Source organism: Myiozetetes cayanensis, unplaced genomic scaffold (genome assembly GCF_022539395.1).
Source record: "Myiozetetes cayanensis isolate MyiCay16 unplaced genomic scaffold, myiCay2020 scf4, whole genome shotgun sequence".
Taxonomy (NCBI): Eukaryota; Metazoa; Chordata; class Aves; order Passeriformes; family Tyrannidae; genus Myiozetetes; species Myiozetetes cayanensis.
Window position 1 is genome coordinate 6,933,926 of NW_026087631.1, and position 18,049 is coordinate 6,951,974.

General features: G+C 40.2%; 1 protein-coding gene across 4 annotated transcripts in view; it reads left to right on the forward strand.

Annotated features, from left to right (window-relative positions):
* The window catches only part of PCGF3 (polycomb group ring finger 3), a 53,271-nt gene that overhangs the window by 19,799 nt on the left and 15,423 nt on the right, over positions 1–18,049 (forward strand). For 2 of the 4 annotated variants that reach the window (XM_050329173.1, XM_050329171.1), the window contains 2 exons: positions 11,808–11,925; positions 16,055–16,151. In XM_050329173.1, the coding sequence (XP_050185130.1) occupies positions 11,817–11,925; positions 16,055–16,151 (206 nt within the window). In that variant the 5' untranslated portion in view covers positions 11,808–11,816. Of the gene's footprint in view, positions 1–4,863; positions 4,907–9,618; positions 9,847–11,807; positions 11,926–16,054; positions 16,152–18,049 lie in introns of those variants that run through there. The other 2 variants (XM_050329174.1, XM_050329172.1) reach the window with 2 other exon arrangements.

The following is an 18,049-nucleotide window of genomic DNA, read 5'->3' on the forward strand; positions in this document are numbered from 1 at the left end:
TCCTTCTTTGCTTGGCTTTCTACCCTTTGTCTTTTGATCATGAATATGTTGTTTAAAAATATAAGAGCAATGTGAAATGGCTAGTGAATAGTAAGAATTTCTAACTTAAGAATCCGTCTAGCATAAAGCTCATCACTGAAGCAGTCTCTTGGAGAGCAATATTGAAGATCAAGATATACTTACTATGTAGAAAATTTTACTACAGAAGTATTCAGACAGAGTTTTTTAGTTTGCCAGGTGGTTGCAGGGAGGGAGAGAAAAAACATCTCACTCATTTGTCTAGTTATGGAACCAAGGCTAGAGATAAAAAAAAAAACAAAACAAAACCAAAATAACAAAACCAAAACAACCATTTCAGTTACCAACTCATGTAGTCACTTTAGGATTATAAGCTTTGGGTCTTTAAAATTTTTTCTCTAGTGTGTTCTTGTGAGGATGGTAATAGTCTTGTATGAATTAAAAATTTTGAGATATGTATCTTGAAGCTGCTTTTACTTGCTGTCTACAAAATAAGGTGGTTTTTTTGTCTTTGTAATTTTTTTGGTTGTTTTATTTGCTATTTCTTAAAAATTGTGCTTAAACAAGTAGACATAGACTTGGGGATATTTCAAGGTGAAAAATGTGATAGCAGTCTAGAGCTTCAGGTACTGGTGCAGTTTTTCTCTTTCCACCTTTCCTTTTGCTTGGCTGTGTGACTCAGATTTTGTAAATGTGTTTTGTAGGCAGTATTCCTGATGCCAGGAGACAGTACCTCTGACACAAGCCTCCAATAATTCAAGATACTGGGGAGAAATCAATAACTTGCCTGCATCTTATGAAGTTATATCTTGTAAAGAAAGCTTCTGATTTTTAGGGAATGGTGAAATATCCCAGTGTCCCCACCCGCTGCCTCCTCCTCCCTACCTTCAAAAGAAAAAAAAAAAAAAAAAACCAAAACCAAAAACTCAAGTATTGGAATATGTAAAAACAAAATAGTTGCTGATATTAGCTTGCTCTAGGAAGGTCTGGTGACTTTCTAGTCCCTTCATGAATGATTAAGTACATTCTGATAAATGCATTATATAGGCCTTGTAATGTTCTGGTTTTTAATCTTGATTGACTGACCTGATCTCCTTCAGTGACAAGGTGACCTGCTTAGCGGGTGAGGGAAAGGCCGTGGATGTTGTTTACTTGGACTTCGGTGGAGCCTTTGACACTGTTTCCCACAGCATTCTTCTGGAGAAACTGGCTGGTCATGGCTTGGACGGATGTACTCTTTGCTGGGTAAAAAGCGGACTGGATGGCCAAGCCTAGAAAGTGGTGGGGAATGGAATTAAATCCAGTTGGCCATCAGCCACAGGTGGTGTTCCCAAGGGCTCAGTACTGGGGCCAGTTCAGTTTAATATCTTTATCAATGACCTATATCAGGATCAGTTGCATCCTTGATCAGTTTGCAGACAGCACCAAGTTGGGTGGGAGTGTAGATCTGCTGGAGAGCAGGAATTCTTTACAGAGGGATCTGGGCAGGATGGATCGGTGGGACAAGGCCAGTGGTGTGAGGTTCAGTAAAGCCAAGTGACAGGTTCTGTCCTTGGGTCACAACAACCCCACGCAGTGCCACAGGCTGGGGACAGAGTGGCTGGAAAATGACCAGCAGAAAACGGTCTGGGGATGCTGGTCAACAGCAGCTGAACATGAGCCAGCAGTGTGCCAGCAGGACCAGGGCAGGGATTGTCCCTCTATTTGGCGCTGGTGAGGCCACACCTCAAGTTCTGTGTCCAACTCTGGGCCCTTCTATTCAAGAAGGACACTGAGGTGCTGGAGCATGTCCAAAGAAGGGCAATGGAGCTGGTGAAGGGTCTGGAACAAAGGTCTAGTGAGGAGCAGCTGAAGGAGTTGGAGTTGTTCAGCCTGGAGAAAAGGAGGCTCTGCGGTTCTTTACAACTCCTTGAAAGGAGGTTGTAGCCAGGTGTGGGTTGGCCTCTTCTGCAAATAGTAGCAAGTGACAGAAAAAGAGGAAATAGCCTCAGACTGTGGCAGGTGAGGTTTAGATTGGATATGAGGAAAAATTTCTGCATGAAAGAGTGATCAGGCACTGGACCAGGCTAGCCAGGGCGGTGGTGGAGTCACAAAGCCAGGAGGCATTGAAAAGACATGTAAATGTGGCAGCTGGGGACGTGGTTTAGTGGTGGGCTTGGCAGTGTTAGGGCAATGGTGTGACTCAACGATCTTAAAAGGTCCTTCCCAACCTTAATGATTGTATGATTCATTGATCTTGAATGAAATTAACTTACAACTGTGTTTTAAAATAGTGATTATAAAGGAACTGACATTGGGCTGTAATTGGCTAGAAACTCTGTGCAGAATGATTGGTTATAAAAGCCAGGCTGTTATAAAAACCACAATGGTTGTGGCAGGCAGGTGACTTGGGCAGGAATAAATGTGGGTGAAGAGGGTAAGGGGATTTAGAAGGTCAGGCACGTGTAGATAGTTGGCTAGTCAGTGCATGTAAATGGCTGTGCCCAGTGTATGATCTGTGCAATCTCTTTTGCCTTCCTAAACTCCATTTTAACTCCTTCGAAGGTGAAGGGTGCTCTGTTCTGTGTGCTTGTTTGGGACTGGGGGGCCTGAGAGGAAACAACTGCGAGTCAGACCCTGACTCCGGTGGCCCAGAGTGCCAACAGCTGGAGAGACAGGCATGAGTGGACTTAACCTGCCACCAACAGGAGCAGGACCTGGGGTCACTGGAGCCCATGCACGCATGGGGCCAGGAACTGAAGCAAATGAGGGTCTGGGGTGCTGTGCAGCTGGAGTGGGGCTGTTCTCGACTGCCAGTAACTGGAGAGACTGGAGTGAGCGAAAGCAAGTGCCAGGCAGTGGGGTAGGACAGAGACCTTTGTGTCCATAATGGCAGCAATTACAGTGAGTGTTGTTACTGAAGAGCCAGCCGAGCCAACCTCCATGGGCAGGTGAGCTGGTCGGGTGTGTGTGCATCTGCAAGGGGCAGACTGGGGGAGGAGCTGGCTGTTGGGGTGGTGGCCAAGTGAGTCTGGCTGGCTGCCAGGGACACCATGGGATCTGGGAATCTCTATGGGCGACACCGGTGGTGAATGTGTATCTTCCATTTCTTTTTTTTTTTTCCTGTGTTCAGTTATTAAGATGCAGACCTGCTTTATTGAATTTAGGATACTGGTGCCATCTGGTGGTGCTAATACATTCCCAGAAATGAAAAAAAACAGTTCCATTGAGATATGAGAAATTGCTGGCAGGATACTAAAAGAATGTAATTATGCTATTGAATTAAGTCATAAAAGGCTGCACATGCACTCACAACTTGGCTTGCTAGAGCAAATTTAATCTTTAATCTGTTTGTTTCTGCTCAACAGAAAGGTTTGTTTCTAGTACTTTCTTTTATTAAACAGTGCTTTGCAAACACAACATAAAGGAGTTTTATGTGAGTTAACAATATTTTGAAACTCAGTCTGAGAGAGAGATTACTTCTGTTATTGCATTTTACTAAACCCGGGACAACATTCTCACTGCTAATATGTTTTAAGTCACTGTTTTCTTTTCTAAGTGGTGGGTAATCTGACAAGTTGTCAAGAGGAGTCACAGCACTTGAGCAGTCCTTTAAAGAAAATATTAGTACTCAGTTTTATTAGTGTGTGCACTAACAAGTGTGGATCAGGATCAGTGGAACGATGCACTTGCCCAGTCTCCGTCAACCATCTGTATATAAAAATGAACTGAATTTGCCTGTCTTTAGCTTTTGTAGTGCATCACTATCCTGCTGTAACCAGAATATGAAGAATATGGTGATAATTTAGGACCAGCTGGTTTAGGATTTTTTTCCTCACAAATTGGATGCCAGTGTCTTCTTCCCAGATTAATCTTGTCCTTAAGCCTTGTCCTCTTCAAGTAGCAGTCAGGGAAGACAATTCCTTTTGGAAGGTCGTAACTCAAATTTTTGTTGTGATGACCGCTTGGAACAGGGATAAAGCTCTGAGCTGGTTTCTTCAGAAGCAGTGTCACTGACTGCTCTGATCTCCACATTTTGCTGCAGAAATGCCTTATGGAGTTTATTCTACTGTCTGTATGAGAGGCTGTCCATCCTCAATGAGGATTTTTTTTTTTTTTGTAGGTTCCAACAAAAGAGCATCCTGTGCAACTCTGCACTGCTTTCAGTTAATAGAAATTTATTTCTTTTTATCCAGTCAAAGAAATTCACAGTGGAATTGCTAAGAGATTTCATGTGAGCTTGTATCACCTTTAGCCAGGGGTGAAGGTCTTCTTTTTTTATTACTTTTTTAAAATAAAACTTTATTCTAAAAAATATCTGGAGATTCTGGAAACACAAATTATTTATTTGAAAGTGTTTTTTGAAGATTAGGTTACAGAGAGCAGATTACTTCTAAATTTAGCTTGAAAACTGAGAATACTGCTCATCTGACTGTGGATCTTCAATTGAAAATATCTTCTTTTCTTACAGACATATGGACTGTCTAGTCCATAGGTTGTGCTTCAAAGTTTCTGCTTATTTATTTGGTTATTTTCCCTGTCATTTGTGAAGACAAGTAATTAATTGTGCAATCACATGGTGACAGGACTCCTTAGTGTTTTGAGTGATATTTCTTTGTCCAAGTGTGTTCCTTCATAGGAGACTGTGTTCTATCTCTTGTTCTTTTTTTTTTCCCTGAGGATCTAATTTTGACAGTCAGTTTCCCCTTTTGTTACTCACAAGTGCCTCTGCCCACTGTTATCTTGAATTAATATAGATACCTAAATACTTTTAGATTAATTTAGTGAGCTAAGTATTTCTTTGTGGCAGCTGTATTTTGAGGAATTTTGGATGTTAACTTTCAGACTATGTTTCTGTCTTTTCAGGTCTCTGGATGGCAGACTCTGAAAAGAAATGCTGTTTTAAGAGGTATGCCTCATGTAGGCCGAAATATTCCAGACTGGTGTCTATATAAATGATAAGGCCATACTTCTGAGGAGTCCCTCTGCTGGCCCTCTCTGTAATCTTGCATGAATAATAGTTTTCAGTGCTGAAATCTCTCTGGAAGGTAAAAGCTAGTACAGAGAGATGCAGGCTTGTCTTACTGGTGACAAAATTTTAGTAGAGAGACCTGTGATACATTACATTTTTCTTGATCATCTTAACAGAAAACTGCCTTAGTGGATTAAGTGGATGAAGCATAAACAAAGTGAGTTGGCTTTCTGACAAGTGCATATCCCCTTCCAGCCTCTCCCGACTCTGTGTGTGGTTTTTTTTCTGTTTGCTTGTTTTTTTAATTGGGAATATAGTCCAGATGCTTTTGTAGTTGTCTTCACTCAGTTCCTTTCAGTGTGATATAAGACTCAGCAGACAGTAAGAGGCTGACACCGTGCCAACAGTGTTGTTTTAATGTCAGCTGGAGCCAAGATGAAGAAATACTAATATTTTTGCAAATTATGATTTTTTTTTCATACTAGCTGAATCTTTGGAGCATTTTCTGTGTTTGCTTGGGGTTTCATGTTCCAGCACTTAAGGAAACTGCCTCTTCTCTCTCCATTGTTGGTATATTGTTTCTGAGTAATTCATTTCTTGGCAGCTGTTAAGAAAGCAGTCTCTTCAAAGTGGAATTCTTCTACCAGGTCTACCATCCGTTTCAGGGTTCCTAAGTGACAGATTTTAGAAAAGTAGGCTTTGTCTTTGTAAGAGAAAGATTGGTCTGACTCAGTCTTTTCAGGGCTCCCCTTTTAATTTTTTTTTTTTTTTTTTTAAACAGGACCTCTTAATTCCTTTTTTGGCACTTAAGAAGGTTTTCTTCTTCTCTAAAGCGCAGTACAGTGCTGATTTCTCTTGTTTTGACTCAAAAATAGTTCCCAGGATGAAGTACTAATAACTTGGGTTAAAAGTGGCTCTTCAGCTATTGACTGAGATTTTGGTGTTGCTGTTTTTTATGCAGTGTTTACAAAGTCCTGAACAAAGAGATGCTGAGAGTCAGGGAAGATGCTATTTTCAACACAACCTGTGGATGGAAATCAAGATGATGGTGCTACCCTATTCCTGAAGGTGCACTCTTGTAGGATGAGAGGCCTTGTACCAGGTTGCAATGCAGGACGTTCCTGTGAGACTGTAGGAGCATTTGTGCCAGTGAGGGCGGTCAGACCCTGGAACAGGTTGCCCAGAGGGGCTGTGGAGTTCTTTTCCTTGAAGGTTTTCTGAGTGGAGCAAGAGTGTGTCTGCAGTAACTCAATTGACGTGGGCCTGAGTTGAGTGCAAGGCTGGATTAGAACAGCTTGGAGAGGTTAGTCCATTACATCCATGGCATCATCCTGTGAATTTATGTAACCTGCTGAAAAATTGCTTTTTTCGCAATTTTTACATTTCCTGTAAAAACAGCTGAGGCTCAGGTCTGTATATTTTGTTGTGCTGTCTTTTTTGGGGTGGGCTTTTTTTGTTTGTTTGTTTGTTGGGTTTTTTTAAGCAGCATTTGTTGAGCTGAGAAGTGTTTTGTGATTATAGAATTGAGGAACAACTTTTTACTATTCAACAACCTGTTTTGAGGGGAAAGGGTTGTGTTTTGGCTCGAGTGTTCACTCGTTGGCTAGGAATAGAGTAAGATTCTTAACTGTTTTTAATCAAATGTCACTGTTCAGTCAGTGAATTGAGAGTCTCAAAGTTATCTGCAGTTCTTACAGGTTGGAGATTGCTTGCTGATGCAGGTTACTTTTTGAGCGGGTAAATTTGTTTAGAAGAACTCGTGTTTCTGTGTCATACAGATATTCCTCTCCTGGCTTTGACTCTCTAAAAACTAAGTTAAGGTCTGATATTTCTGTTGTCCACTAACTCCCATGGAGGTTTAACGGGAGCCTAAAACTTGCAGTGTTCAACGTGAAAATGGGCTATTAGGTTTGGAAATGACATTGTCAGTGTTCAGATTCTGATCTGGCCTCTGAATGTGGCTGCTGTTACATAGAGGGGTAACTTCCTGTGAAACTTCTGCTTCAGAGCTTGGCTGTGATTCTGTGAAAGATTTAGAAGCTCTCGAGCATGCATCTTCTATGCAGTGGCCAGTGGGTCACATTACAAAATAAGGCAGGTTCAAATAGCCTGTTCTAGAGGCTTGCTGTTCATCCTAAATCCTACACAGCCTAGTGAGTTTATAAAGTCTCTGAAAAAAGGAATTCTCAGTTTGGAGATATGTTTTTCTTTTGGTTTTCTTTTTTTAAAATTTTTGGCCAAGACGACATCAGCCCAGCTTATGCTTTGGAAAAATAAACTTACCATCTCCTCCTGTTATTCCTTCAAGCTGGTTTGTGTGACTTTAACGTGGGCCTGATTCTGCAAGTCTTTTTTTTAAAGCAGCAAATTTTAGATGTTGAGCTCATGGTAGCTTCACTGAGCTTATACTTCTGTGATTATGACTGGGTAACAGTTGACGTCAGTCAAAATAGTAACAAGTTCAGCTTACGTATGACATGGATAGGCCAAGGTAGTGTAATACTGTAGTAAGTCTATAGGTTCATGGGATAAATCATCAGGAAAAGACTTCAGGAGATCATGTCTGGTGACAAACAGAGGACCTGAGGCATGAAGCTGTGTCAGGGAACATGCAGTTTAGATATTGGGAAGAGATTCTTCACCCATAGCATGGTTGAACACTGGAACAGGCGCCCCAGGGAAGTGGTTACAGCAGCAAACCTGACATAATTCAAGAAGAGTTTGAACAATGCTGTCAGACACATGGTGGGATTGTTGGGATGTCCTGTGCAGGGACAGGAGTTGGATTTGATGATCCTTGTGGGTCCCTTCCAACTCAGGTTACTCTGTGTAATCCAATTGCTCAAAGCAGAGTAAGCTGAGGTCAGGCCAGGTGGATCAAGGCCTTATCCATATGCCTGAACAGTTCATGCTCTTAAGCTGCCATGTTGCTTGGGAATGTGTATTCAGAGATGGACTCGTAGACTTCCGTTGTTTTTCTGGTTAGGGTTAGATTAGTTGTTTCAGAAGCTTATGAATTAATTTTTATTTTTCTTTTCAACATATCACTATTTGAAAAATGGGAAGATGAGTTCTGCCAAGGAGACCACCTGGAATTCAGATTTAAAAAAAAAATCTTATTCCCGTTTTCAAAGGAAAAGTGTTTAAGGGAGACCTGGATTTGTGTAGAAAATAGAAAAATAGGTTGTGTGGTTCTTAGTCAGACTTGATGTTTTGGATGTTGTGTGGTCTTGCTATTTTGTTCTAATTTGTATGAGATTACTGATACGGATTAATTGCACGTGCAGAAGCTGTCAGTAGTCTAAGCAGAAGGATGTCACTTCATTTACAGTTGTTCAGAGGAATCCAGTACCTGGTAAACATGCTTTTCTTCCTTTCTTTATGTTACTACATGTTAATATAGTAGAAGTAGATCCTTGAGAGTGCTACCTAAATAACAAAAACAGATGCCGAGACATCTGAAGGATACTGAGATTTTTCTCAAGAGAGAGGTCTTCTTGTATTCCTAAGAGGCCAACAGTTAAAATAAAACTAAGTAGGTTTTCAGTTGCTTGTTTGATAAACAATATTTCAACTGGCATTTTCAGGGTGATTAGACTGATGTGCAGTCTAAAAATATTTAGTGAATATTTTTAAATTTATTATTGTACTCATAATGTTGAAGTAACAGTCTTTAAAACAGTTAAGGTGGAGTTAAAACAGCATAGAAATAGAACCTGACATATCATTTATGATATACGTGTCAGCATTAATGTCTTGAAAATTTTTTGTACCTTCTTCTTGCTTCTAATCTCCAGATCTAATCCCTATTTTTTCCCCTACAGCAGTGTACTGTGGAGTGTATATGGTTACTTGAAGTGTATGTTTGGTGTGGGATGGTAAGAACTTGGCTGTCTTATATGATAAAAGTGGCATTTAACTTTTGTTTGGCAGTAGGGCTGTAGAAACATGGGAATGTTGGGACCGCTTCCCAAGGGATGTGTGGTTCAAATAGACTATCTGAGCTGATGGTTGATGTAGTCCAGACAGGAACATGAAAGACGTCCTGTATTAGCCATCTACCCACATGGAGAGTTTCTTCTTAAGCGTTGTGAATGATGGCTTAGCTCTGCATTTCGCAGTATGACTGTGTATAATTTTCAAATGCAATAATAATGAGAAAAAAAAATAGTTGATGGTGAAATTTGCAATTATGTTATTCCATTTCCTCTGAATACAGAACAGGCAGGTGATAAGTGTGGAATTACTTTGCATAATGTGGCATCAGTATATGTTTTTAATTTGTTGCTGTGATTAATGAATTTAATTTCTTATAACAGGCTGTAATGTTAGTCTTTCTATTTGTTCTTTATACATTTCATTAGTTCTGCTCTGCTAAAAATTTTTTTGTATTTCCCTCTAGAAAGCAACAAGTTTTCTGCAAAGTATAAGTATTTGAATATGCTTTCTAACTGAACAGACATCTTGGTAATACACCATTTTGTTGTAAGCTCATCTCTGCCTTTCTATATACACATGAACTGGTCAGGGTTGGGTCTTGGTTTTGGTTCTGGTTTTATTTTTATTAATTTTTAAGTTTTTAACAAGTCCTGTTGTAACAGGTTCACTGTTTTGAAAAGCAAGTGAGGCATTCTAAATTTCTTCTTTTCCTTGAGACTAAAGGGCATGGGTCACAACTGCACAAGATGCAGGCTACAACAAAGTCTGACACTGACAGTTTGCTTACAGACCTTAAAAAGTTGAATTGCTTGCTGGAGATTCAAGCTGTGTTGAAGCTACCATGTCAGACCTCTGCATGAGGAGAGAAGAGATCCTTCTCCTGTTTTAGCAGCTGCAACGCAGGAGCGTGGGACAGGCTTCTGGAGAAATCTCCTGCTGTAGGTTTTATCATGTTTTGAAACTGTAGTGTCTTCTGCTCTGGAAAAACCTGTTCCCTTTGTGTTGCTTTTTCCAATAGTTCTCATTTTCAGTTCTTTAAACATATAAGGAGAGGGGTTTTTTGTCTTTCTTGGAAGGTGTATGACGTTTTCATAAGGTAGATTTGACAGTCTTGCTCTATATGTTCTAGAAGACATCCATTTTTCCAGTACCAAAATGTACTGGAAAAATCCCATTCAGTTGGTGAAGTGTGTATTATCCTTGCTAGGTGTTTTTTCTTTTCCCTAGCACAATGGGGTTTATTACTATTTTGCATTATTTTTACCTTCTTCATGGTGTGTTTCATTCACTGTTCTCATAGTAGCATACCCTGTCTGAACTGGTTTTTATTTGTTGATGGTTCTTCTAGTGGCAGTGCTTGTGTCTACTGTAATGAGGAGGAATTGTCATGCTTTTTCTAGAAAATAAATAATTTCTCTTTTTCACATTTCACTGCAGTGTCTTTGGCTCTTCTGCCTTAGTGCTTGTATTCAGTCTGTTGGGATCCTGAACATTTTCTTCTGAATTCCTGCCTACACAAGAATCTAGAGTTGTATTGATACAGCCTTTTTAAATATCTGTGCAGGTTAATTTCTCATTTACCTGCCATGGATTGTGTTTTCTAGTGTTGCTGACTTTCTATTTAACTGATGGTTTTAAGCCATCTCCAGAACTCTAAGAGTGATGTTGAAGGCTCTTTGTGCCACAGCAAGGTACTTAAATCATCCAGTAACTTTTAACTGGTGACCTCATGCACTAACTTGCAAGGATTTAATAAGTGTCTGGTTTTCAGATGTTAGAAATAAATCTATAGAATAAAATTTAGAGAAGTAATTCAGTTTCCAAGCATAGATTCTGACCTGTTTTATGTACTGCAAAACCAAACAGCTCTTTCAGTCTTCTGTAATGACAAGTCACTAGCTTAATAAATAAATCTCAAGTACTGTAAAGTAAGTTCTATTCCCCCCCCGTCACTTATTCTTAGCCACGAGAACTGGAAGTCTTCTTAGTCTTTTTTTGTATAGGACAATGCAGATTTGAAGGTGTGGATGTTGGATATGCTTTCCCTTAGTTTATAGTGGAATATAAAGTACTTTTCAGCACCGGTATAGCTCAGATTGGTGTGGAAGTTTGCCTTTTGATGGTTCTTTTTGCTTAGTACCACTTCATTGAACATAGAAAATGAATATGACAAATTAAAGATCGAACAATCTTGTTACGATATTTCTGTGTGAAATTTGGGGAACATGTGTTACCGTTCAAATTCTGAAATGTTTTCCAAACTAAGCTGGATGAAAACCAGTATTTGTGACTCAGGGACAGTAAAATCAGTTTAATGGAAAATGGTGTAATTTGGTGACTTCTGCAGTGTGGGAACCAAAAGTAGCAGGTTGTAAGCAAGTTTATTCTGCTCTGTTAATTAACTAGAATGCTGTCAAATTTTAGTAACAGTACAGTTTTCAGTATATTTTAAAAAACTCCCCATATCTGTGTTTAAAAGATAAAGGTTTATTTGTTAAGACATGGGCTTTATGTGGTGTTTTCTCAATAAGCAATTGAGGTTGCTGCAAAAAAAGTTAAATGAGCTGTTTAATTTTTAATGTTTGGTTTTTCTTCCTTTTAAAGGTGGTTATGCCATCCCACGCTCAAAAGAAATGAAAACTGTCTAGTTCCAGTTTCTTAGTACAACAAACTGCAGCTCTGCCAATGAAATTATTTTAATCTGCAATGTAACTTTTAATTTACTTGTGTTTAAATAAAGGAATTTCAGAAGGTTAACTTTTCGGGTCCATTGTTGAGTGACAGATTCAGAACTGTGGTTTAACCATACTGACACAAGGCAAACACTAATTGTTTATTCCTAATTAACTTTTGCCTTGTCACTACAGCTGTGTTACTTTATGGTGTGTCTTTTCTGCAGGCACCAAAGATGCTAACAAGAAAGATTAAGCTTTGGGACATTAATGCCCATATAACCTGTCGTCTGTGCAATGGATACCTGATCGATGCTACTACTGTAACAGAATGCTTACATACCTGTAAGTAGAAGTATATTTAAGTTAAAGTTGCTTTCTTTTTTTTTGGGGGGGGGGTTGGGTTTGGGGGGGCTTCTTTGTTTTGTTTTTGGTGGTATTTTTTGTTTTGTTTTTGGTTTTTTGTTTTGTTTGGGGGTTTTTTTAACTTGATATGCAACCTGTTGTAATGATTTTCTGATGAAATTTATAAAATCTATTTTGTATCAAGCAAAATAGTGTGTGCTTTACTAGACACTGTTTTTCTTTAACAGATTCTTTGCTTCTTTATCAAAGCAAATGAAGGGAACATTAAAACTGTACTGCACAAACTTGAAGCCATGCCCAATTAGTGTTAATGTAAGCATTTAAGAATGCAGTCTGTCTTCCTGCCAAAGTGGAATACCTACTTCTCTTTTCTCTCACAGTTGACATAGTGTAGGTTCTCTACCTGGAGCTTTCCCAGTGTCTCTCACTCTCCTGTTCCTCTGCAGAAAGCAGCTGTAGTTCATGGATAAAGAATAAGTGTATTGTGTTGTACCCTAGAAGTAAGCTTGTGTTCCAAAATACTGTGATAGGGTACGTGTTTGTTGTTAGGTTACTTTGTAAATTTCTGATTTCATATCAGTGAAGCATGGCCTAGAACCTTGAAAAGCATCTTATGTTTTAAAATTATTCTGTCACAAAGCTGATATGTTGTTGAATTATCTGAATGACTTCCCGTGCTAAATTTTCTTGGAAGGGAATTATTTGGTGACAGTGGTGACATCATAAAATGAAAAGTTTCAGCAGACTTATTCTTCACCTAATATATCTAAAGAAGGGTAAATGCAATGCTCATGATCAGTCAGTGATTGCATATTTTATTATATTCCCTTTAGAAGCTCTGTTCATCAGCTTTAATGAGTTTGCTGTCCTTGTCACATTTCATATTGTTTTGGGTATCCTCATAGGGTCATAGGATCATAGAATGGTTCATTCTATGATTCCAAGAACCACAGAAAGGTTCTTGAAACTGAAATATAATTCCAGTCTTCTGGATCATGTTGCTCAAAGCCTATCTAACCTGGCCTTGAACACTTCCAGGGATGAGACATCCACAGCTTCTTTGGGCAGCCTGTTCCAGTGCCTCACTGCCCTTGCAGTGAAAATTTCTTTCTAATATCTATCCTCCTTCAATTTAAAGCCATTCCTACTTATCCTATTGTAACATGTCCATGTAAAACGTCCCTCTCTAGCTCTCTTGTAGCCCCCTTCAGGTGTTGGAAGGCTTCTTCCAGAGCCTTCTGTTCTCCAGGCTGAACAACCTCACTCTCTCAGCCTGTCTTTTAGGAGAGGTGCTCCATCCCTGTGGTCAATTTATGGCCCTCCTCTGGACTCGCTCCAAGAGGTCCATGTCCTTCCTTATGCTGGGAGCCCCAGAGCTGGATGCAGCAATCAGTGTCTTGTGTCCCTTCTGCATTTGTTTCGCATCTTAATTTCCACAGTGTTGTTTTCAAAGTGAGATCCTTAAAACTACATTAGTTTTGCCAGAATTTCTTTACTGCTGCTATTAAGAAGATTACATACAAAACCAGTATTCTAACAAGTTAACGTGGCTGACACAGAGCCAGGGGGTCATTTTTCGTTGTTCTTTAATATAAAACAAAAAGCTGTAAGTACCCCTCAGCTGACATCATCTGCACCGTTTCTTACATTTGCTTGTGGAAGAAATTTGTAAATTAATCCACAGTGCTACACTGCTTGCTTCCAAAACCAAGGGATTCCGAAACCTTCTGCTGCTGCTTTTCTGGGTTTTTTTTTGGCTTTTGCTTCTGATTTTGACAGTTGATACTTTCTGAATAGTGTTTCACTGTGTCTCCTCTAGAATTACAGTTTTGTGAGAAAAGGAACACAGCCCTGTCTATGTAAAAAAACTTCATACACGTTGGCACTGTTTGTATTGTGTATGGTGATGCTAATAATATATGTTCCTGGAAAAGCATCCTTGCAAAATCTGTCATGAAATTTCCGTGTCTCTTTAGATAGTGAACTCCCTACAGAGTTACACCACTTTGAAATTTTCGTTCTGTTCTACTCAGAACTGCATGCTTTTCTTTTTCATTTTTCTTTAATTTTCTGACATTCAACCTTCAGAGTCTCTTCAGTAGTAAATGAAGTTCTTGAGTCCCTTGGTGAGACTCATTTGGAGGACCAAGGCCAGTCCTCTGGATGGCCTCATTAAAACCGAATTCAGCAAATTCATTATCCACTGAATAGTTCACTCAGTTCATCAACCCTGTCTCTCTGATTTAAAGAGAAGGATATTGTGGGCAGCCTTGGCAATGGTCACTGCAGAAGTCCAGATAGATAACATTTGTAGCTCTTCCCTTGTCCACTGATGCAGTTACTCCATCATGGAAGACCACCAGGTTGGTCGGGCAGGACTTACCCTTAGTGAAGCTGTGCTGGCTGTCCCAAAGCACTTCCCTGTCCTCCCTGTACTTTAGCACTGCTTCTAGGAGGACTTGTCCTGTGATCTTCTCAGGCATAGAGGTGAGGCTGACAGGCTGGTAGTTCCCAGGGTCGTCCTTCCTTTCTACTGCTTCCCAAAAGTGGGTGCAGTGTTTCCCTTTTTTTAGTAACCAGAGACTTCACCTGACTTTCACTGTCATGACTGTCGCTGTGAGTGGCTTGGCAACTTCATCAGCCAACTCCTTCAGGACTCTGTGAGGCATCTCATCAGGTCCCACAAATTTACCTGTATTTAGGCTCCCCAGGTGTTCACGAACCTGATCTTCTCTTACAGTGGAAGGGACTTTACTCCCCCATCCATGTGGGAAGTATGGGGAGAGAAATTGCCAGGGAAGACTGAGGCAAAACAGTTGAGCACCTCAGCCTTCTGAGCGTCCATTGTTACTGATTTGCCAGTCATGTTTATCTGGGGAGTACTCATTCTTTGACCTTCTTTTTCTGACTGACATACCTATGAGAAGGCCTTCTTACTCTTGATGTCCCTTCCCAAATTCATCTTCTGCTGTGATTTGGCCTTCCTGAGCCTATTCCTACACAAGTTAGCAACATCCCCATACTCTTTTCAGAACACCTGTCACTGCTTCCACTGTCAGATTTTGCTTTCATCAGCTCGGTAAGGCTGTGGTTTGGCTTCACTTTTGCAAACAGATCTGCTGCTCTGGCACTCCACTGGAACAAACTGCTCTGCAAGATCTGTGCGTAGTGTGCAAAGCCATGAGGCTTTGTCAGACCTCTTGCTTGGGAGGTAGATGGCACTGTAGCTACAGAAATTCTTTCATTTTATGTGATAAGTGTGTATTAATATCAAGGCTACGTGGAACTGCTGCTCTTCAAGAGAAAGCTATTCGTCCATGTTTTTTTCCCCTCTAAGTTTCTGAGTTGTATCTTCAAGTGAGTCTGGATACCATGGAGTAGTAGTGTATTTTAAGAGTATTGTTTTTGGGCAGGACAGAGGAGAGTGGAGTGTAAATAGTTCACTTAGGAAGAGACACGGGTGATTGCAGGTATGCATATGGAAACAGTTCTGAAAGCATGCAGCTTTATAATGAATGATTACTTTAACAGCTCCTTCCAGGACGTTTTACTAATACTGAAGGTCTGCTAATGTAATTTTTTTTTTTCTCTGGTGCAAGTTTAATTGTAGTGTACTGTGTGAAAGTTAGAAGTAAAATAACACCTGGTTATCAATTTTCTGAAAGTTTTCTATTCTTTTACAAAGTATTCAGCTTCGAAATATTTTTTTTGCATTGGGTTCATTGCCACCACACATATTTGTTCTGTATGTGGTCATGGTTAAAGCAAATATGCTTATTATCTTAATGGTGTACAGTTCCTGTAATGTTGGCCATGCAAACTGAATGTAGAGCTGCTAGAAATTGTTCTAATAAATTTTAAGAGTGGGATTATGTGTGTTGTATGCTGTATTAGGAAGGCACAAATGCCTTACAGTTTCCTGTATGAAAAAAAAATAATGAAAGTTAATGAAAACCGTATTTTGCATGATTAAATGTCGTGCATATGTGATAGGAAAAAGATGAGCTTTGTGTAAATTTCAGTAAGGTGCATTTCTGTGACTTTAGAAAAACAAACTCTTATTATGCTACTTTTATTACTTTTTAATTGTGAGTGTCTTTGTTATCAGTCTGTAGGAGCTGCCTAGTGAAATATTTGGAGGAAAACAACACTTGTCCAACCTGTAGAATTGTTATACATCAGAGCCACCCATTACAGTATATTGGGTAAGTATAAAAGCAGAAATGCAAGTAGCTTCACTCTAGATTGGTTCATCCCCTTTAATACAGATTTTCCCAAATTTTCTTTCTTGCCTATCAGCATTTTAAACATTTAAAAGGAAGTTTGAAGGTTTTTGAGGAGATACAGGATCAAACTTTGCTATGAATTTGCCACTCCTTAGCAGGGCAGCTTCTTCCAGAGTTAAAAACAAGCAAAGTATGCACTTCACTGTTTAATTTCTGTGTGATTTTAAAGGAATTTAGTCATTCTTCATTTTGTATTTCTTGGGTTTTAGAAGTTATACTTTTACAAACTCCTCAATAATTAGTCTTAGTTGAACAGTGCTTTTCAGTGTCTCACAGTAATGACAGAAATAATTTTCAGCTTTATCATTCAGTTAATCTTTCTTTCAAAGGTCTTTTTAGGTCATAGGAACAGGTAAGAATATCATGAAGTCATCATAGAATGGGTTGGATTGGAAGGGGCCTTAGAAGTCATCTAGTTCCAATCCCCCTGCCATGGGCAGGGACACCTTCTTCTAGATCAGATTACTCAAAGTTCCATACAGTCTGGGCTGAATGTTTCCAGGGGTGGGGCATCCACAGCTTCTCTGTGTAACCTGTTCCAGCACCTCACCATTCTCATGGTGAAGAATTTCTATTTATTATCTAATCTACACCTGCCCTCTTTCAGTTTAAAGCCATTCCCCCTTGTCCTGTCACTACATAGCCTTGTAAAAGTCCCTCTCCTTTCTTGTAGGCTCCATTCAGGTACTGGAATGCTGCTCTAAGGTCGTCTGGAACCTTTCAAGTCCAGCTCTATAATCCTCAGCTCTCTCAGTTTGTTTCCACAGGAGAGGAGTTCCATCCCTCTCATCGTTTTTGTGCCCCTGCTCTGGACTCACTCCAACAGGTTCATGTCCTTTGCATTCTGAGGGCCCCACAGCTGAATGCAGAACTCCAGGTAGGGTCTCTTGAGAGCAGAGTAGAGGGGCAGAATCACCTACTTCAGCCTGCTGGCCTAGTTTTTTTTGATGCAACCAGGGATGCAGTGGGCCTTGTGGACTGCAAGCCCACATTGTTGGGTCACGATGAGTTTCTCATCTGCCAACACCCCTGAGTCCTTCTCTTCAGAGCTGTTCTCAATCCATTCTCTGCCAGCCTGCATTTGTGCTTGGGTTTGCCAGCACCCGGGTGCCACTTGGCCTTGTTGAGCTTCATGAGCTTCACATGGACTCACCTTCTAAGCCTGAATGGCATCCCTTCCCTGCAGTGTGTTGGCTGCACCACTGCACTTGGTGTTTTTGGAAAACTTGCTTAGAGTGCGCTTGATCCCACTGTCCGTTTTGCTGACGAATTTTTTAAACAGCACTTGTGCCATTCCTGATGCCTGGGGAACACCACCTATCACTGGTCTTCTCTTGGATTTTGAGCCATTGATCACAGCACTCTTGAGTGTGACCATCCAGGCAATTCCTTATCCACCAAGGTCTCCATCTGTGAAATCCATGTCTCTGCAGTGTAAAGACAAGGATGTGATGCAGGACAGTGTCAAATGTTTTGCACAAGTCCAGGAAGACGATGTCAGTCACTCTTTCCTCACCCACCACCTCTGTAACCTTGTCATAGAAGGCCAAATTTGTCAGCCATGATTTGCCCTTAGTGAAAGCCATGTTGCTGTTGTCAGTCACTTCCTTCTTTTCCATGTGTGTTTGCATAGTTCCCAGGAGATCTGCTTCATGATCTTGCTGGGCACTGAGGTAAGACTGACTGGCCTTTAATTCCCCGGGTCTTACTTATTTCCCTTTTTGTGAATGGGGTTGCATTTCCTCTTTAACTTTCAGTGGGAAATTTACTGGACTGCCATGACTTCTGAAATACAGTGGATAGTGGCTTAACCACTT